The sequence below is a fragment of the Acomys minous genome (genome assembly GCF_964271855.1).
Source record: "Acomys minous genome assembly, chromosome: 5".
In the NCBI taxonomy this organism is placed as follows: Eukaryota; Metazoa; Chordata; class Mammalia; order Rodentia; family Muridae; genus Acomys; species Acomys minous.
The window spans coordinates 87522979-87545670 of NC_140494.1; the positions used below are offsets into that span (position 1 = coordinate 87522979).

Sequence of the window (22692 nt, forward strand, 5' to 3'; positions counted from 1 at the left end):
GGCAAAAGTGTGTGTATTTTCTTTAAGAGCCAGTGTATAGGACTTAACATCAAGCCCCAGTGTTTAGGAAGCTTATAAAACAGGTTTCTATACAGCTTCTTGAATCATCCTTGCTGTCAGTATCCCTCCAGCTCCTCTTCCTACCCACTCATCCCTGTCCCCTACTTAAACCTCCCTTCCAATTATTCAGTCACTCCCCTTCCTATCACCCAGGGTTCCTCTCATAGGAGACACCAGGCAGCTGAGAATGTCCACCCCACTCTCAGGAAGCGTCAAATAAACTCCCATTACCAAGGTTCTCACTGCCAAGGTTCTCACTACGTTCAGAACCATGTCTCAGCCAATGCTGGGAAGTTTGTCCTTCCTCTTGCCATGGCTATCATCTGATTCTGTTTCTTTGTGTAGAGGGCTACCTACTAATTTTCAACCCCATTCACATCAAGCAATGTGTCTGCTGACAGATTCAAGAGGGCTGTGCTTTGGAAACTACTGATTCGGAACAAAGATTCGGAACTTGAATGAGTGAAAGTACTATCAGTAGAGGGGCACACGAATGCTATGCTGGATTCCTGAAGTCACACTTTGAGATAAACTGCTGGCTAAGTGCTGTCTGGAGAGAGACGATAAGATCCCAGGAGACAGAGGGATCAAGGGTTCTGCTGCTTCAGAAATTCTCTTGAAGCACTTTTCCTACCACCGAACAACCCTCTTTGTACAAAGTCCTCATTTTTTCCAGGGAACAATAAGTATGTGTACACTTTTCACAAAGATGGCCATTAGTGGTCATAGTCCATCAATGCCTCTTTCTTTTGGTAACTGAGGTTATAGACCTAAACACTGCTGTGTTAGTATTCCAAAAGCCAGTACCGTCCTGCCTGCAATAAATGGTAAACAAAAGTGTCTCTCCTGGCACCCACTCCTTATTTTAGTGCCACAGGAATGCAAGACAAAGGAATTTTTTTCTACTTCCTAATCACTTTGTACATTGATAAAGAAAATGCATATATATTTACACATTTACATAGTTTTAGATTTAGAGGTGGGGATTTATTTGCTGAGGGAATATAGTACTGACCAGTGAATGGAATTCCGCATTCTGTATATGAAACAAAAGTCATTTTTAAAAGAGTTGACTTTGCTTATTCTCTGCAAATTTTGAAAATCATCTGACTTTTCAAAGTACCATGATACAAGAATTGAATTGTATGAGAATGTACTATCTGTGAAGTGTTCAAATATATTTGACAGGTAGATACCTGATGTTTAACAAGTGAGGCGCTGAAAATGTACTGTCAAACTTTAGAGACTTTAAACCCATCTACTTAAGTATGCAAAGGATACTTTAATAATTATTAGTTTCACTTTTGATTCAAAACAAATATCTATTGCAGGAATTCAAATTACATAAGTGGACAAATGAAAAAGTGCGAGGCATCATTCCAAAGTTCATGTTTTGGGGGTAGTTACTCTTGACAGGCTGACATATATCCTTCAGACATTCTGCTAGGTGTGCACAACTACTTAATTTTAAAACTTAAGTGTAGATCATATATGGTGTTCTGCAGCTTGAAATTTTGACTTAGCAGTGTATTTAGACCTAAAGTTCTATTTCTTCAGTTGGATTTTAATGACATAAATCTGCTACTAGCTGGGCGTGGTGGCGCACATCTTTACTCCCAGCACTCGGGAGGTAGAGGCAGGGTGATGTCGGTGAGTTCAAGGCCAGCCTGGTCTACAAAGTGAGTCCAGGACAGCCATGGCTGTTACACAGAGAAACCTTGCCTTAAAAAACCAAAAATAAATAAATAAATCTGCCACTAATGAATAATTGGGCAACTTATTAATTTTTTTTGCTATTTCCCTCACTGATGCAGTGAGCATTCTTATGTAGTCATCTTCTGGCATGTGTACTAGGTATTTTTTTCTAGGAAAAATTCCTAGAAGAAAAACAGGTAAATACTCATATTGACTGTTCTTTGTTACAGCATGAGTTGTACGGAGAGCCAATGTCTGATACTATTAACCTCTGCTATGCTTGCAGACAGGAGCCTCGCATAGCTGTCCTCTGAGAGGCTCCACCCAGCAGCAATTTGAAACAGATGCTGAGAGTCACAGCCAAACAGTGAATCATAGGGTGTCTTGTGGAAAAGTGGAGGGAAGGATAAAAGGACACACAGAGGGGACAAGAGCTCCACAAGACCAACAGAACCAACTAACCAAGGCCCAGAGGGGCCTGTGGAGTCTGAAGCACCAACTAAGGCCCATGCTGGACCTAGGTCCTGTACATAGATGTAGCCATGGGCAGCTCAGGCTTCATGTGGGTTCCCTAGTAAGGGGAGTGGTGGGGGCCGTCTCTGACACGGACTCTGTTGCTTGCTTCTCCATCACTTCCCTCCGACTGGGACTGCCCTGCCAGGCCACAGGGGAAGAGGACGAGCTCAGTCCAGATGCAACTTGATGAGCTGGAGTGGGTGGGTAGGGGCCCCCTTTTCTGAGGAATAGGGGAGGGGGGAGGAGAAGGGAGGGTGGGACTTGGAGGAAAGGAAGGAAGGGGGCCACGACCAAGATGTAAAGTGAATAAATAAATAAGAATTTACATATTGAAGCCTTTGATTTACCAGTTGCTTTGGATTAGACTATATTTAAAGGCAGGGCCTTTAAAGAGGAGATTAAGGTACTAATAAAATAAGGTTGTTAAAGGGGCCCTCATCCACTCTGACTGGTGTCCTAATAAAGACAAGGAAGTCTGGGTGTACAAAGACATCAAGAATGTGCACACCCAGAGCACAGGCCAAGGAGAGAAGTTTCAGGAAACCCAGCTTACCAACACCTTCTCCCTGGCCTTGCAGCCTCTACAACTGTGAAAAATAGACTCACTGACATCCAGCTTGCGGCATTTCATCGTGACAGCCCTCACAGACTACAGTGAAAGTCGCTGAAGGCTTGGTGTGCCTATTTTGCTGAGGCCTGGGCTTATGAAGCTGTTCTAGACACTCCCTCTGTATCGTCAGGCCTATACCTTCTCTCACTGCCCTCGCTTACTGTAGTTTATTTAATCGGGTTTACTCTCAACCTTGAAGAACATCAAGGGTTTTGGGAAGTTTGTGAACAATATTTATTTTTAGTTTTTCTGTTATTCTTAGAGTGTATGAGTAATTAGTGTGTGTAGGATGTACATATTACAGCACACACAGAAATCAGAAGACAGTTTGTGGAGTTGGGTCTCTCCTCTCACCATTTATATGGATCCCTGAAATCAAACTTAGGTCATTGGGCTTGAGCTTTTACCTGCTCAGACATCACTATGGCCACATTTTTGTTGTTGTTGTTGTTTTGTTTTGCTTTGCTTTGTTGTACTTCATTCTGATTGAAATAACAGAAGGAACTAGTGGCAAGATGAAGATGTATATTATGCAGGTTTATTGGAAGCCACCATGCAGGGGGAGGGGAGAGAGAGAAAAGAGAGAGGAGAGCAGAGAAGGGAGGGAGAGAAGGAAGGAGAAAGGGTGGGATGGAAGGGGGAGGGGGAGGGAGGAGAGAGGGTGAGAGGAAAAGAGAGAGGGAGGGAAGGAGGGAGGGAGAGGGAGGGAGAGAGAGAGAGAGAGAGAGAGAGAGAGAGAGAGAGAGAGAGAGAGAGAGAGAGAAGGAGGGAGAGGGAGAGGGAGAGGGAGAGAGGAGAGAGCATGCTCAATGCAAAATGTCTGGATTTTATAGTGAAGAGCCTCTGGGGGAGGGGAAGCCTAGGCCCCTGGGCCAGGGAAATCAGGGTAGAGGGCAGGGTATACCAGTCACACCCTACAGCCCGTAGGAAGCCAGGGATGCCTGAAACCAGACATATTCTGGCAAGATTACAGGCCAAAGTTCTAACAATATCTTCCCATTGAATTATTTGTACTTTTTACTATAAAATAATAAGATAATAAGAGCAAAAGCAATAACTTTTCATCCTCAAAATTTCTCATATATTTCTTTCTTGGATTAATGGGAATACACATCTTTTTTTTTTTTTTTTGGTAAATCATTTTAAGTTTACTAAATATGTTGTTTTGTAATTCTGAGTCTTGGACATAAGAGATCACATATGCTGGGGAAGTTTTTTGCCACTTAGCCAGATCTATGTCCCTCCTAATGAAAACTTCTGTCTTTATTTTTTGAGACAAGGTCCCATCAAGCTGTTCAGTCATCCTCCTAAGTCAGTCTTCAAAGTAAGTGGTATTACAGGCCTGCACCACCAGGCCCAGATACACCTTCTGATTCATATAATTAAATGAACCTGGACCAACCTAGTAGCTTAAGGCATTCACCCTTTCACACAGTCCCTCTTCCTGACCACTCCACCTCCTCAACCCTCAGTAAATCTGATGGCTGCGCTTCTTCAAGAAGCAGGAAGGAAACTTGAAATCACTGAGGAGCTATCCTTTGGTCTACAGCCTCATCAGCAACCTTCACATACTTGACATTCTTTTCATTTCCTAAAGAAGTGACTCACCCGGAACTCACAGCCGCAGTAGTTGGAATACATGGTCTCAAGGTTTTCTATTTTTTCCCTTCCCTTTAACAATTTATTTAACCTAAAAAAACCAAAGCCTGCTTTGCTGGATATTATTACATGTGTAGTAAAACAGCAGAGGAGAGTATCTGTCAGCTGTCTAAAGAGGACTTTTCTTTTTGTTTTCGTCCCAGAATTCATTTTGGTTGCTTAAGCACCAAGGGTGTAGAGAGTCTGTGTTTACTGTTCATTAACAGATTAGTACGCAATGGGGAACTGAGTCAGACCTGTCTCAACTAACTGGTCAGGAGAGGAATGGCCTAGAAGAAACCTGGCTGAAGCAAGACAGGGGAACACAATGACAATGCGATCAGCAGAGTGTTTCGGTTCAGTGCCACAGAAATGCAGAGAGAGAGAGAGAGAGAGAGAGAGAGAGAGAGAGAGAGAGAGAGGGAGAGGGAGAGGGAGAGGGAGAGGGAGAGGGAGAGGGAGAGGGAGAGGGAGAGGGAGAGGGGAGGGAGAGAGAGAGGGAGAGAGAAAGGGGAGAGAGAAGAGAGGGTGCAGAATTTGCAAGAAGACTATTTATGAAAAGATTTTCTCTTGTGCATGTTTGTTTTTTCACTAACGTATTTGCATGTATGGGCAAAGGAAGTTGGGGGGCAAATTAAGAAGCAAACTAAAAAAAATCTATCTGTAATATTCATGTTATACCCTTTTGTCCTTTCACTGTATTTTTGGTATTGCTTTTTCCATTCTATTTAGTTTGCTAAGCCATGTAAGAGCTTCAAAAGATATGCAATTATTCCCAATACACTTGAGTGTTTACCATATGCAAGCAATTGTACCAGGGCCTGTATGAGATAATAAGTTCTGTATCAGATAGCTAAGATGTAGTCTACCTCAGGATCTAGATATTTGCTCAATAATATTCAAAGACATTTAGATATTACAAAAGAAAACATTTTAATTATCCACTGGCCAGTATGTGTGGGGGAATCTAAATATCACTTACATCTAGCTCAAAGCCCAAGATTATTTTGAGGCAATAGCAAATAAATGAATACTTTTATCAGAAACCAATTTCATAAGTGTGCATTTGTGTGTCATAAATCATGAAAGAGAAAGGGAGTTACGCCCATGCCATATGTGCACTCCAGAGCTACAGTAATATCATCATCTGCAGTACAGCTACATTATTTAAATTCTTACATTGGTAACTTCAATAGTAGGCAGCATGTGGACTATGAAAAATTATATTTGAGGCAGTTCTGACTTTGGTAGGTAGTTGATTTAGAGTATTAGGCCTCCTCTAACCATCTAACTCACAAATATAGCCTTTGGAGATAAGAACTTTAGTAGAAAATGCCTACAAATAGGCAAGCACTATCATTTTGGATGAAAAAGATGGCCATTATTTTCATTTCATAAAGTCTCTTCATCTCTTTACAGTGTTTGACTGCATGATATTGTTTACTATAAAATTTCTGAAAACAAATAAAAAATAATTAACCCAAACAAGATAAGTCATGCGATTCCATGGAATGAAATCACATCACGGGTAGCAGTCACAAATACTATCATTTGTGTCTTATTCCTTTCAGGTGCTTAAGCACCTCCCTAAAATAGGGTCCAGTCAACACAAAATGGGTAATGACACAGTAAAAGAGTTTCTGAGTTGTGGTTGCGGAGATGGCTCACTTGGTAAAATGCTTGTCATGAAAACATGAGAATGTAAGTTTGATCTCTAGAACCCAGGCAGTGGTGGCACACATATTTCATCCTAGCAAGAGGCAGGTGGATCTCTGTGAGTTTGAGGCAAGCCTCATCTACAGACCTCCAGCATGGCCAGGGCTTCCCCAGAGAAACCATGTCTCAAAAACCAAAAACTAGGTGTGGTGCCATGTGCCTGCAATCCCAGGGCTGGAGATACTGAGGCTAGAGGGTCTCTGGAGGCTTATTATAATGGCCAGTGTAGCCACTTGATTCAGCACTAAAAAAAAAATAGATGGAGAAGAGACTGAGGAAGACACCTGATATTGACCTCTGGCCTCCACATACATACACATACATGCATGTTGACTTACATGAACACATACACATGTATGTGCTTATATACACACTGGACAGACACACACACAGTCTCTGAGTTGTTGGAGCCCACACAATAGAGGGCAGTAATGGCACAATATTTTAACTATTACTAAATTTTTGACCTGTCCCAGTCAGTCTCCACAGTACTATGATGTAATTACTTTACTTAAAGCAAGATCAGTCTAGCACAAATGCCAAGGAATTTGCTTCCTCTTATCCTGGGTGTGAGTTCTCTAAGGTGTACCTTCAGAAAACTCGTCAGTCACTAATCAAGGTCAGCTAGAAAAGAGCAGTAGGTCAGGGCTAGTGCCTGCCTGCTGCTTATAAAATGATGGTCATGGGCTGACCTATCACATCCATATAACCTTAGTTAGGCTCAATTCAATTCACTTCTGTATAGCAGGAAGTGTTCAGTCATTGCCAAAGTCAATATGTTAAGCCTAGTTGCTGAAGGCAGCTGGTTTTCCATAGACAGTACCGCGTGTTCCTATTTCCGATTTCAGTCAATTTCTGATTCAGTGGTAGGAAATGCCAAAGGAGGTTGGCAGCAGTGGCCTTTTCCACTTGTAATAGATTTTATCAACTTTGGATTTTTCTCCTGGATAGCTCTGAAATGTCAAACAAAAAACAAGGTGTTTTTTGTTGTTGTTGTTGTTGTTTTTTTTTTCTCTTTCCTGTCCCAGAGGTGACTGCACTGGCACTCCACTGAGGATTCTAGGTGGAGCCCTCAAGGAAAAGAGAGGCTCTCATATGGATGAGAAAGATGTTCTGAAGAAAGCCCTGGAATGCAAACATTTCTTGAGGCTCCAGTGATAACTTGAGATAAATTTGGACTTCTGGGACATCCTATTTCTGTGCTATTGCTTCACCCACTCGCTTCTGGTGGGAAAGTGAGGTAAAGGAGTTAAGAATGGGAAGTAGTTATTCTGATATTTTTCCTGTTTGTTTAAATCTCTGTGATGAAGCTGAAATCTCCTTCCTTTTCCTTCCCTTTCTCTTACTGTGTGTTTCGTCTTTTCTTATGTTTCATCTTTAAATAGATAAAAGTATGAAGTTTGATTTTTCTCTATTTTTGTTCATTAACTTTGCAAATGTCACATTCTTGTATTTTATAGATTCTTAATCTAGAAAGGGATGTATCAGTATCTCTTCCCTTTTGTTTGCCAAACATCACTTTTCAGTTGTTTTATTAAGCTTGTTTGATCTCAACAGAACTTTCCTCTGGTAACTATGCTACTTAAACCACACTCGGATTTCACAAAAACTTGAAGAGTTTGTGGATGGTACATAGACTAGTTAATTTTTTGTTGCTGTGATAAAAACCTGACAAAAGCAGCTTATGCAAGTTTTTCCTTTCCTTTCCTTTCCTTTCCTTTCCTTTCCTTTCCTTTCCTTTGGTTCCAGAGGGATAGAACCCGTCATGGCAGGGAAAGCCAGAAAGAGGAGAGAAGACGGAGGGATACCTGTAATTTCAGTACTAGCAAGGATGAGGCAGGAGGATTGCTATGAGTTGAAGACCAGCCTGGACTACACAGAAAACCCCAGATTTTGAAGATATAGTAAGCAGCTGTGTTGAAATGCTGGTGAGGTGGAGCTCACTGGTGAACTCACAGATACTGGGCATGTATAGTCTGTGCCTAAGCAGCAGTGCTCACATGTCTCCTCAGGGGACACCTTCTTTCCTATTAGTCACATGACTGAGGATCCTGAAGCACTCTGGCCTATGTGGAATACATCTACTGAACTACTATATTTCAAAATAAAACCAAGAAAGTTTTAGATTATTTACTAATTCAACTCACAAGTATCTAAAATTCATTAAAATATAATAAACTATTATATTTTAACACAAAACACATGAAAAAATCTGTACCTTCTAAAGCAATAAAAATTGGTTTGAGAAATGTCATTGTTTTACATAAAAATTCCCTTTAATATGTAGCTTAGTAAGTAACAGCTGATCTTTTATTGGTTTTTGTTTGTTTATTTTTTTTATTTTTTTTTGCATTCAACGTGTTACAAATATCATACTGGAAAATATCAGTGTATTTTCATGAGAAAAAGATTTAATAGAGAATAAAACCTCCTACTCAGTTTAAAATTGGCTTTAAACGTCAGCACTACTAAGTTAAAATATTGAACTTAAAGCTCCCCACAATCTCCTCCTTACTGTTGGAATTCCTCACTCAAGACCTAACTACTGCACTAGTGCCTACTACACAATTATCCCTCAAGAAATAGTTGCTGAATTAAGTAATGCATGTCATACCATGGGTTGGGGCTATACAGGATACCAAGAATCCCTGCTCTCAGTGTGTACTTCACTGGAAAGGACACAAATATTTACAAAGTTGTACTATTAGCATAATATGAGAGTAAATACAAGGCACTGTGGATGTTTAGAGGGTGTGCTGTCCAGCCACGGGAGATCAAAAAAGGCTTGTAAGGGAAAAATGGTTAAACTGAGACTGAAAGTAAAAATCAAATAAGTGAGGAGAGGAGAGACGGGTGTTAGAGAGTGGAGTACTACAGACAGAGGGGCTTGCCAGAATCTAGAGAAAGCAGGCCAGAAAGGAGGAAATAGATCACATAAAATTTCTAACAAGAAGTCTGAAGACTAAACAGGAGACTGACATAGTTAAGGCTTGGAATGGTCACCATGGATACAGGAGAATGAGATGTAATATCATAAGCAACAGGCAGAAAGGCTGCTACAAGGAGCTAATGCAAGTGTATATATTTGTCTAAAAGTAATGGAGATGGAAAGAAATGAAACCTGCGTGGACTTCCTGATAATTGCAGGAGGGCAAGGTGGAGTATGATACCCAGATTTCTGGCTTACACACTGGATTGATGATGATACCACTTGGAGATCTGAAGCAAATACAGGCATACTGAAATGAAAATTTTACTTTGGGATATGTTGTTTTGAGATTCTTTGAACTATCTAGGATAGGCATTTTAAAGGTGTGTGGACTTTATACTTAAAAGAGAGAACTAGACTGGAAACTTACACTAAGAGTTGTTAGCTCACACGTGATCACGGAAGCCAGGGAGACCACAAGAGGAAATGTTAGAGGTGAGATGGGGAGCCGAATGGTGCAGTGGATACAAACACTTGCTGGGTAAGCCTGACCAGCTTCATGACTGCAATCAGTGGCAACAGGATAGGGCAGATTCCCCAAAGTCCTCTGACCTCTGCATATATCCTGTGCATACATATGCGCACACATATACTGTATTAATACATTACTTTTTAAAAAGTGAGGCAGGGATCTGGTGAGATGCCTCAGCAGTAAAGATCACTGCTGCTCTTCCAGAGGTCCTGGTTTCCATTCTCAGCACCCACAGGGCAGCTCATAATCATCTGTAACTCTAGTCTTGGAGGATCTGATACCCTCTTCTAGCCTCCTTGGGTACCATGCACACACATGGTACACAGACATATATGCAGATAAAACACTGGTACTTACACAACACACACACACACACAGAGATATACATTAAAGTGAGAACAGGAGCAAATCAGTTTGAACAGCTTCTAGGTGCAATGATATTTAAGTGATAGGCAGAAGATGATCCTAGAAGGTAAGATTAAAAAAAATAAAAAAGAAAGAAAGAAAGAAAGAAAAAGAAAAGCTGGATATCTAGGAGGAAAAGCAGGGAAGAGTGGTTTTTAGAAATCACAGGATATGAGTTCAGGAAACCAGGGTTACTAGTATCTAATGCTGCAGAGAGGTTGATTTTAAAAAGGAAAAAAGATCCACCCTACTGAAACACTGAATGCTGAAGACCTTATGAAGAATTAGGTAGACATGGGTAAAATCCTGAAGCTATTGACTAGAATAAAAAATCCACGGAGAGAAGTTCCTGAGAAGGCAGAACTATGTGCTTCAGACGGGGTGGGAGGTGGGGGAACATCTAAACCACGGTGCCATCTCAGATGTGTGTGCTGGCAGGCTTGTGAGTGAGGAAACAATACACGGGTTCATAATTCTTTTCTTTTTTTCTGAAAATAGGTGAAAGAGATGGCTTGAAAATAATGCAGACATTCCGAAGAAGCTAGTGTTGAAAGGGGAAAGAAGAGCTGACTAGGGAAATACGCATTGCTTGATGAAGTTGGCAGTCTTCGTGATGTCTACATTGTAAATATATATAGGAAACAACCTATATGATAAACCCAGGACATTTGTTTTTCGAGACAGGGTTTCTCTTTGTAACAGTCCTAGCTAGCTGCCCTGCACTTGCTTTGTACACCAGGCTGACCTCGAATTCACAGCGATCGGACTTGCCTCTGCCTTCCAAGTGCTGATTTAAAGGTGTGTGCTACCACACCCTGCTAAAAGCCAGGATTTTATATCAACTTTCTTTTTTTAAACCTCTCTCTGAATTAGGTTAATGTCTAGGCTTTATTTTGTTAACAAATGTAATACTGTAATAGCATAATAGAGAGATCAACAAATGAGCACAATTCTCACTTTCTATATCTGCTACATATAATTTTCAACATCTACACCGTATATAATAGCATTGGCTATTGAATTTCTTTCTGAGAAAGCTCCACATGGTATAATCTCATTTCCTCTAATCTTCCATGCATTCTCAATGTAAAACACTGAAGTTACTATTTGGGGTGGACTTTGTATGACAACACAGGTGTACCTTTCACGTTATTCATATTGAGAATTTATCCATTTTCAGGACGTGACACATAAATTAACTATATGTAAGAAATGTTAGTAAGCTTCTACAATGCACAAGATATGCATTAGTCTATTGAACTCTGACACTTGTAGAGGAGGAAACTTGATGACAGAAAGTTAAGAAAGTTATCCTTGGCTGCATGCCTAATACTTCGAGCTGGGATTTGAACCCAAGCAGTTTAACTTCATAGACCTTGTTTATTTTCTACATGGCCTCTTTGTTTGTTTGTTTGTTTGTTTTTTTCTTTTTCTTCTGTTTTTGGTTTTCTGAGACAGGGTCTCTCTGTATAGGCCTGGCTGTCCTGGAACTCATTCTGTAGACCAGGCTGGTCTTGAACTCAAGAGATCTATGTGCCTCCCGAGTGCTGGATAAAAGATGTGAACCACCATCACCAGTCTACATTGCCTTTTTCAAGACAGAAGTTTAATGAGGTTTCCTAAGTTAAATGCTTCCTTAAAAAACTTTACCGAAGATTGGTTGGCAGTTAAGCTGGAGTAGATTTACAATGTAAAAATGTAGACATAGGAACAGCTTAAATCAAGATACAATATAACGAATGTTCTTAAATAAAATTTCCTTCCTTAAAAAAAGCTACTTAGAAATATTTCAAGCACACAGAAAATAGTTACAATTGAACACCCATGTGCCATATACATTAACACTGGGCTGGCACATTCTCTTCAGAATACTTGGATAGAAAAATAAAAATAGACACAATGAGACTCCTCCTGTTACCTGCCCTTCTATTCCTCTGTAAAAGTATCCATTACTTTAAACTTTATATGTATCATTTATGGGACTTTTGCACTTTTGATTTCACAGCTTCTCATTTAAAAGCATCTCACAGAAACCATTATTTGTACTATATAATTTCTGCAACTTCCTTCCCTCTCAATATTCTTATCCGTATTTATGCTGATAGCTGTAGTTCATTGAGGGCATCATTTATGCTGATAGCTGTAGTTCATATAGCAGTCTGCCTACTGACTTTTTTTTTTTGGTAACAATGTTAACTTATGGATTCCATTAGAAGATATTGTTACATTGATTCAACTACGCTGCTACCAACATTTCTTTTAGTGCTCACGGTAACTTTGGTTACAAAATCCCTTAACACGTACATGCATTTTAGAGCAAAGGGGGCCATCCGTTTCAAGAAAAGGACGAAAGGCGGGTTGTTAATAGCAATTTGAGAATACTCTCACTAGGAAACATGTGAGGGAAGGCTCCAATGACAGTCTACAATGACACCTCACCTCCTTCCTTTCAGTACCCTCAACTGTTACTGACTTTCGCACGTGTCTATTCATTTCCTCAACCAGCGTGTGAGCGGGGACCGAGGTGAGTCACCAGGAGGGGTGTGACGATAGAGGGTTTGCAGGAGAAACTGCAACAGTCGGCATCTGGACTGCGCCAGACCACCAGAAATGACAAGGAAAACGTCGGAGCAAGCGGGGCCTAATCTATCACTTTCCGCCCAGAAAGTCACGGGGGGCGAGGACGTGGGACGGGTAGGAGAATAGACACCTGCCTGTTTCTTCTCTTTCACAAAGACGTCAGGTCCTTATGCGAACGGCCTTTGCAGGGGCCCCCCACCCTGAGGGCAAGTTTCCAACGGCTGGCTCTTTAAGCAGCGCCTCCCAGCCTTACGCCAATTCCGTAAGGAGCCGCCGAGGCCAACCCCGCGGCTCCCGCTGCTCCAATACCTGACGTGCAATTGCGCGGGGCGGCACTGGCGGCGGCCATCTTTAGTCCGGGCAAGACCCCGCCCTCGCGCCCCAGCCGCCGCTCCCACTCAACAGGCCCCAAGATTTTCAGGGACAAGAGTAGCGTAGTTAACCGTAGAGGTAGTGTTGGGAAAAAAAAAAAACATACAAAAGACCCTACTGTCCACGACAACGGAAGTGCCCAGACGCGGCCAATGTAAACATGGCGGTTGAGGAGGGCACAGCAAATCGGCGGCCTCGCCAGCGAAGACTCGCTCCGAGCGAAGCTGGGCGGCAGGCCGCGGAGGTGGGTAATCTCGCGAGAGCTCAGCCGCTCGGCTCGGCCCGGAAGCCTCAGGGCGGGCGAGAACCAAGTAGGGCAGTCCGCCTGCTGCCGTGTGTGCGTAAGTGGGGCAGCGACGCCGGGCGGCTACGCCGCGGAATCGGCGTAGGAGGCTTTGGAGAATCCGCCGGCTGCGCCGCGCCGGGGCTGGTCGCGGAGGGGGGAGGGGATGTCGGTCAGTGCGAGATCCGCTGCTGCTGAGGAGAGGAGCGTCAACTGCAGCACCATGGGTGAGCCTCAGGCCCCGGTCGCCGGCGACCCCCGGCCCCGGGCTCGGGACGCGCGGACACTCGGTGGCCTCCGGCCGAGCGGTGGGGGCGGGCAGGGGAGGGGGGGGGGAACGCCCTGGGGCTAAAGGGGCGAGCGGAGGGGCGGCGGGCCCGGGGCGCTGCGGCCGGGGGGGGGTGGCGGGGGGAGGGGAAGGGAGGCGGCCGCGGTGACAGTTTGAATTGAGCGTGAGCGGAGCGGAGGCGGCGGCGTTTCCTGCGCCTTGGCGGGCAGGCGGCCGGGGGGGAGCGGGCGGGAGGGCGGGCGGCCGAACCTCGGCCTCTGAGGCCCGAGCCACCGGAGCCGCCCCGTCCCAGCCCAGCCATAGCCATCGCCCGCCTCCCGGGCCAGCCTTTCCTGCGTCTCCTCCCGGTTCCCGGCCCCGCGGCCTTGCCTGCTGCGGTCTCAACACCCCCCCCCCCCCATACCCCGGAGCAGCCTGGGCAGACGTCGTCCCCCGCCACCCCGCCACCCCCATCGTGGGTGTGTGGGCTGGGCGAACAGGGTGGGGATGTGTGCAGGGTGCAGGGTGGCGAGTTCGGCGCCGGTTCTCCGTGGGCCGGCCCACGGAGGGCGGCTGCGGGGAGGGAGGAAGAAGATGCCGTGAGCTGGGGCTGGGGCTGGGATGGAGGCAGCGGCTGCAGCAACTCCCAACAAACGTGCTGCTGCCCGTTTCCCCTTCTCTGGGCTCAGCTCTGAAGGCGGGCGAGTCTCAAGACAGATCCCGAGCTTGGTTTGGGTTTAATTTTTTAGGAAAAAGGGGAAAGAGAAGGTCTGGGAAGGGCGCCCCCCGGAGGAGGTGTAAAGGATGGGAATGGTGCTTGGAAAGGGGGGCAGGGGGTTGGGTAGACAGGGACTAGAGAAGTTTAAGGAAATTAAATTTTGAAAATAATTTCAGTATTCTGTTTTTCACTTAAGCCTTTTCATTTCCTTTCCTCCCCCACATGCTGGAAAAAGAACAGACCATCTCATTCATATTTTCCACTCCAGAGTTCCCTTTCGTACTTTTTATGTAGTATGAAGTAAGCAATTGAGTTTTTTGGGTTTTTTTCTTCTTACACATTGCTTTTTGCTAAGTTACTTTTTAGAGTACACTGTTGCATATCTGCTTTCTTTCAGTTGAAGGGATAGAACCTGCGATGACCAGATGTTTGCTAAGTTAACGAAATCATTACTTACATCTTGCCAAGTTTATGGCTAAATAGTTCAACTTTAAGAGTTACTAATTTAGATGAAAAGGAAAACTTTCTTTCTGATTGCCTCTGAGAATCCAGAGGAACAAATAATCTAAAGGGACAAGCATTTCTCCCCTCCCCCTTTTATTTTTTACGTATTTAAGTGTACTCCAGATTTTCTATGTACAACAGGAGTGCAACTTGTAGCATCCTGATAGACTGAAGGATGGACATAAACAATCTCTTCCTGGATTCCTTTTTTTTTTTTCTCCAAGCAGCAAGAGAAAGAGTAGAGGATGATGGGGGAGTGGAGCCAGGAAACCATCTTTCATTACATACAGCTGACTGCGACTATATGAGCTAGGGCTTGAATGGTGCTGTAAAAGAAATGTGGAAGCTACATTGGTAGTTTACATAATAGCAGTGTGTCATTCAGTGGTAGGGCAATGTGAACGGAGCCTGGTCCTCCTTATAACTGTTATGAAAAATACCACATATGCACTCAGGCTTACATAATTGAAAACAAAATTTCTGTGTGTTTATCGAAAGTTGATGCATGTTTTCCTAATCTAGCAATTTATAGGTACTGGTTTTGGTTTAGAGGTAATTTGTACATAGCCACATGAAAAGTCATGGTGTCAATTATTTCAGAAGTTAGATAGAAAATCCATTATGTGGAATTTGTACATTGTTCCTAAGGACATAATCTATTGGCATATTTGAACCATTCTTAGACCAGGTAGAATTCCAAGCCAACCTTAGGACAGTTTAAACACTTTAACAACAAAAGTGTTAAGGAAGAAGTAAAGGAAGAGTTAATCTGGGGCTTTTATGACCAGTTGGAATGAAGATAGTTGTAGAGTGGGTTGGAATTGGACATACAGTTTGGTGGTGTATATGTTCATCGTAGACTGTATGGCTGGGACAGGCCAGTAGAGTAGGGTTGCTTGACTGAATTGCCAGCAGAAAGCCCAATTTCATATTCTGACTTAAAAAGCTATCTTCAAATTTTTATTAAAACTTGAAATTTGTTAATACATTATACCGAGCTTTAAGACAGAAATGTGTAGATTCCGTTCCCTGTATTGTGGTTTAAAAAAAAAGGTCTGGGTCAGAAGTAAGGATTTTAAATGTTATCATGGGGATAGGTGGTCTTGGTATGAGAAAAGAAGACTTAAGTTCTTGTTGCATTTTCTTATTTTGGGTTCACTTATTCTGCACACCAGAAACCAGCAGGGCTAGAGAGGCCTTATTAGTAATCTCCAGAAGAGGTCACCCTCAAAACCAGATAGAAGCCAGAGTGGGTCCAAAAAGAAAATAGTAGTAGCCAATGACTGCTTACCTTTTGAGAAGAAAGTGTTTTTTTGTTTTCTCTTGACCATTTGTGTCATCAGATTTCTAGAGAGTACAGGGTAGGGAGTGTTTCTGGTTCAGAATCTTGATGAATGTGCACCTTGTGACTAAGAACTTAGCTTTGATGTTAGACATGGATTCAGATCTTGAGTTGCTCCTACTGATGTCTTGGTCATTTTAAGTTAGTGCTTCTGAAAAGAGGGAGGATTTTCCTTTTTCCTTTTTCTTTTTTCTTCCCTACACAAGTCCTTTATTTCTCCACAACACAAATCCAAAATACTGCAAGTTTCTTAGAAATAAAAGCATAATGAGAGAAATAGTGAAAGTCCCACTTTTTGTTATTAGGTCCAACATATAGAACACTGTCCTGCTATTGAAGCACAACAAAACTATTTCTGAGAGAGGAGGTGCAGTTTAGTAGTAGAGCACTGTCAGCTTAGCATCTGTGAGGCCCTGGCTTGATTTCCAGTAGCCTTATCTCTGTGTGTGTGTGTGTGTGTGTGTGTGTGTGTGTGTGTGTGTGTGTGTGTGTACACATAACAAGAAGCCTACTTAGTCTTCATATACTGATCTGCTGTGCTTTCAACTGGATTAAGGTGTTGTGCAATAATTTCTGGGTAGCTAAAGATGAGGTCTTACTGGCTATACTAAAATTATATACTTGCAGCCAGTAACTTTAAAAGTACTTTGAAAAATGACAAAAGCAATGTATACCTTGTGTTTGCAACAGTAGCATGAGGCTGCTGCTATTTACATTATTTTGAGAGTTTTAAGCTGTGGATATTTATGTATTTGTGTTTTAGTCTATGTTTGCTTTATAAAAAATACAGAAAGGATATCATCTCACTAATCCAAAAGTTACAGGAACTCCATTTTTACTTTTAAATTTTTAAAATTTCATGTATGCGTGTTTATGTCTGTGTGTATATGTGTGTTGGGGCATGTGGAGTTGAGAGGACAATTTGTTGGAGTCATTTCTTTACTGTGTATGTCACAGAATCAAACTCAGGTGGTCAAGCTTAGTGGCAAGTCTCTGTGCCCTGAGCATGTGAGTTCTGTTTCATTTTATTTTGGAGCCATAACTGAATAATTTCAGTAGCTTCATTTGAAATGAGACTCAGCCAGTTTCTCAACCTTGGCAATATTAACATGTAGAGTTTATTTTCGTTATGTGAGTACAACTTGTAGGTGCACGTATGTATGCATATGTAGTGTATGTGCATATATTATATACTTAGTATTTAAAAAACTTGAGAATTAGGATTATATAGGTAGCTTTTTGATTCATTCATTCATTCATTCATTTTGGGTAATTACTTGACATATGTGACATTGTGCTAGATCAGATAGATCCCAGAGTATAATTTGTGATCCTTAAACAAAAAGAGCAGATTATCTGGGTCTCAGTAATGTTTTTTGATTCACAGTGTCTGGGAGTGGAGTCTAAGAACCTTCATTTCCATGTGTTTTCAAAATTAGTAGCTTTATTAAGGTATAGCTTTTATACTAACTTTTACCGGTTTTAAGTAGTTTAAGGAACCTTGATATGTAAGCACAAATGCGTCTTGTAGCCTTCTCATATGTTAGCATTTCCTTGTGCCTTTTCACAACACTGCACCTTAACCTTGTTGTTCCAGGGAACCAGTGATCTCATTTCTGATAGTCGTTGATAAGAGTTTTAAAGTTTCATTGAGATACATATTTATTGAGTGTGCATGTTTTATATATGTACATATATATATTGTACATATGTATATATGATACTCATTAAATATGCAAGTTTTATACATACACACATATGAGACTCATTTGAAGTAGTTTTTATAGGTAGTTTCTGAGGCTTTTCATCCCTCCTGTTTTTGTGTATGAGTGTGAGTGGTCATCTGTGTGTGTCCATCCAGCCATTCAAGTATGGCAGTCAGAGATCGATCAGTGGTGAGCCTTCCTGTATGGTCTCCACCTTTTAGGTTTGGTACATGCTTTTGTACTTGTGGCTATGCATGTGACTGTGGGTGCTTATGCCTATCTGTATGCATGCAAAGACCAAAGGAGGATATTAGGTATCTTCATTTGTCACTGTCTTTATTACATTGAGACAGGGTCTCTCACTGAACTGACGCTCACTGGGCATTGACTTGTCTCTTCCTCTCAGTGCTGGGGTTGGAGGCATGTGCATCCATATCTAGCTTTTGTGTCTGTGTGAGTGTTGGAGTTTTGAATTTAGGTCCTCTTGCTTACCTAGCAAGTGCTCTTATCTACTGACTCTCTCCCCAGCGTATTTGCCTTAATTAATTCATTTTGAGGCTGAGTCTCTCACTGAACCTGGAGCTCACTTACTGATTAGACTGTCTTGCTAGCAAGTCCCAGGCATCTTGTTGTCTCCACCAGTCAGCACTGGGGTTACAGATGCATGTTTCTACCCGTGGGTTTTATGGCTTATACTTGGATACTGGAGATCCAAACTGAGGCACTCATACTTGCATGACAAATCCTTTACTGACTAAGCTCTCTCTCCAGCTCCTTTTTTAAAAAAAATGACATTTCAAATACACAGAAGCTTAGTACATTTAAAGGAATACAATTCTAGTAGCTTTCTAGAGTTTGATAAATAGGCTTGGGATGGGCCTTTGGAAATCTGATTAACTTTTTGGCAATATAAAAATATTTTTTTTCACAGTGTCTGATCTTATAGAATAGTCTTATAGTAGCAGTTTGATATTTTATAAGCCCTTTTCATTGATTTAACAACTATTGCTTACAAAAGTCTTATGCATTATGAAATCTAAGATACTCCTGGCTCCATAGCATTGCGTATATTATTATGTTTGTATTTTTGCTTCTGGAATTGTTTTGTGTCCCTCCTCTTTATTTTTTTGTGGGAGTGCCTCACTATGTAGCCCAGGAAGACCTGGAACTCATTATGCAGACCAGGATGGCCTAGTATTCTTAGAGAGGTCCACCTACCCCTGACCCTGATACCCCCCACCATCATCCCCCACCCCTGCCACCAGATTAAAGATGAGCACCACCATACCAAGCTCATCTTCCTATCTTTATTTCTTCTCCTTCTTCTTCTTTTGACACAGGGTTTCTCTGTGTAGCCTTGGCTGTGCTGGACTCTGCTTTGTAGACCAGGCTGACCTCAAACTCAAAGAGATCTGCCTGCCTCTGTCTCCCAAGTACTAGGATTAAAGGCATTTGCCACCATTCCTGGCTTCCTCTTATGTTTAAAGTCACTCAGTTTCCTACATTTCATGCTACTTATGTTACCAGTTTCTTATATGTTAGTTTGAAGGATTTTTTTTCAAAAATACAGAATTAAAATCATATGTGCTTCTTGCCCTACAACATATGCTTTCTCTTGTCTTATTTTTCCCAGTTAGTTTACCTTAGATTATCAGTGTGTGAAGATCATTCTTATTTTGTACTGCTGCGTAAATCCATTATATGGTGCTTTAGTCTGTGCTGTGATAACAGTATATGTAAAATTGACTCAATTATGAAGAATTGAAACTCAATTTTGACAGTTTTGGAGGCTGGGAAGGTCAAGATCCAAATGCCACCAGATTCATTAGCTGGTTATAGCCCAGTCTGCTTTTAAGTTGGTGCCTTAGATGTGGCTTCCTAAGGAGACAAGTGCCCTGTCCTTGTGGTAGAAGTAGTTCAGAGTGAATAGCTCTCTTGCACTTCTTCTCAGCAATACTTTCATTGTTATTTTTTCACCTGAAATATTTTTTGAAATTATAAAACAGTTACATCATTTTCTCTCTTCTCTCCACCCTTCCTATGCCTCCATCTCCTGCCATTGTTCTCGCTCAGATTCATTGCTTCTTTGTGTGTATGTGTGTATAAAAATATGTACATACACTTCTAAATATATGAATGCAACCAGCTCCATCTCTAATGTTATCTTTACATATGTGATCTTAGGCTGATAGCTTAGTATTGCATAACCTATTGGGATTCTCCTCCTTGGGGAAGAAGATCATTTTTCCTGCTCTCAGCATTCCCCCATTGCCTATAGTTTCTTACTAGAGTTGAGGGCCTGTGAATCCCCTCTTGCATGTTAGCATGTCCATCGGTGTTGTTTGTTCGAGTCTTGTTACAACAGGCATGTTGATAAGACTTCATGGGTGGAGCCTCTGACATTTCTAGTAGATGCAGCTTTACTGCAAACGTTCCTCTTCTTCCAACTCTTAAGAAACTTCACTCCCTCTTTCAAAATGGTCCCTGAGCCTTAGGCTCAGGAATTGTGTTGTAGGTGTATCAGTTGGGTCTGGGCATCACAGTTTCTTGTCCTCTGCATTTTGATTGATTCATAGTTTTCTGTAATGATCTTTATTGCAAAGCAAAGTTACTTTGAGAGATGAGAACTACACTTATTGTAGGCATAAGGGTAAATATTTAGAATGTAGTTAGGACTTTTTCTGGTTTTCTAAGGTGACAGTTATAGGTTCTTCTCCAAGATCCATGACTTCACTAGTCCTGGATTGGCTAGGTTTCTAGTGCTAGGCATAGTTTCCCTCTTGATAAAAGGGTCTTAAGTCCAATTAGAGAGCCATTGGCTACCACCAAGGTGTGCTTGCCACTGACGCACCCTTAGGGTTATACCCATGCTTGTGTTTGTTGTGGTTCATAATTGGCATAGCTGAGTAGGACTGTGGGTTGCTCGTCTCCTTTGGAATCTGAAATGGCATCATCTGGTACCATGAAAGCTATTTCTTATGAAGGAAGCTTTCATGTCAGTTGCAGCTCAAGTTCTCTAGGTCCTGTGTCTAAAGTGACTGATGTCTTCCACTTCTGGGGATGCCTCAGAGGGCAGCGGCAGTAGTGTTTTGGAAGTTTCTTCGACAACCCTAACAACAACTTAAAGGGGGCTTATCATGTGTGGTGTGTTTGTTTGCTTGTTTGTTTGTTTTTAGATAGTTTAGGGCTTTGAGAGGAGCATTGTGAGTACGGATGGAAAAAATTCACCTAAACAATGTATATGTATATTTTTACATAGGTATGTTTAATTTTAGGTAGATAGGTAATATGATTTGTTAGGACTTTTTCAGATAGCTTTTCTGTTTTCCTTTCCCCTCCCTAATTAAAGCCCTGTTTTCCCCTTGAACTGACTTGTACCCTGCAGAACCCTCCTCTCCTCCCTTTTAAGTCCTTGGTTTCTGCAGTTAGTCTGGGTTGTATACTCATATCCAAAGACTTGGAGCTAGGAATTGCAGATGAGAAAGAACCTCTGTCTGGGTTACCTCACTCAATATCTCAATATGATGGCTTCTGATTCTATACATTTACCTGCAAATTTCGTGATACAATTTTTCTTTACAGATATATATGTACCATGTTTTTGTTTGTCAGTTGAGAGGTTGTTTCCATATCCTAGCTATCATGGATAGAGAGTGCAAAGAAGTTGCCTGTATCTGGAGTAGGATTTTGAGTCCTTTGGGCATATGCTGGAGAGTGATATAGCTAGGTTATATTTAGCTTTTTAGGGGGCAAGGTTGAGACGAGTTTCTCTGTGTAACAGCTCTGGATGTCCTAGAACTTGCTCTGTAGACCAGGTAGATCTTGAACTCTCAGAGACCTACCTACCTCTACCTCCCTGAGTGCTGAGATTACAAGTGTGTGCCACTATGCCCAGCTTTTTTTTTTTTAAGATTTATTTATTATTTGTACAATATTCTGCCCATGTGTGTGCCTGCACACCAGAGTAGGGCACCAGATCTTATTATAGATGGTTGTTACCCACCATGTAGTTGCTGGGAATTGAACTCAGAACCTTTTGTAGAACAGACAGTGCTCTTAAACTCTTAAACTGGAGCCATCTCTCCAGCTACCTACTTTTAGCTTTTTAAGGGTTCCTTCACACTAGTTTCTAGAGTGGCTGAACCAATTTGCAGATAGTGAATGAGGCTTCCCTTTTCCACACATGCTCTCCAGCATTTGATTTATGTTGTTGTTGTACTTTGTCTTTCTAACGGTGATAAGATGAAATCTCAAAAATTGTTTTGATTGTGTTTTCCTAATTGATAGGAATAATAAACATTTGAGATATTTCTGAGATATTTAAAATTAATTTTAAAAGTTACTTTGTATGCATGGTTGTCTTGGCTGCATGTATGTATGTGCACCATGTCTGGCACCTATAGAGGTCAGATTCTTTAAATTAATTATTTACCATATCTAATACCATAAATAAATAAATTCTTGAAATGGAATTTTTGTTTCTTTAAATTAACTAATTAATTCACTTTACATCTGTTTGTAGCCCTCTCTCTCCTCTTCTCCTGGTCCCATACTCACTCCATCCCCCATTCTCCCTTCCCTACTCAGAAAAGCTCCCCACCCACCACCACTACACCAAGTCCCATGATGACACAGCTCATTCCCCTGTGGCCCGGCTAGGCAGCCCCTCTAGGGCAAAATGATCAGAAAGTAGGCAACAGAGTCCATGTCAGAGATAGTCCCTGTTCCCCTTACTAGAGGACACACATGAAGCCTGAGCTGTTGTTCATCAGCTACATCTGTGTAGGGGCCCTAGGTTCATTTGATGCATGGTCCTCG

General features: G+C 41.9%; 1 protein-coding gene across 1 annotated transcript in view; it reads left to right on the forward strand.

The window, feature by feature from the left end:
* Window positions 1-13502: 13502 nt before the first annotated feature.
* The window catches only part of SEPTIN7 (septin 7), a gene marked incomplete at its 5' end in the record, with an annotated part of 75374 nt that continues 66184 nt past the window's right edge, over window positions 13503-22692 (forward strand). Inside the window, one exon of the mRNA XM_084783777.1 lies at window positions 13503-13580. Within this exon, the coding sequence (XP_084639903.1) occupies window positions 13503-13580 (78 nt within the window). The remainder of the gene's footprint in view (window positions 13581-22692) is intronic.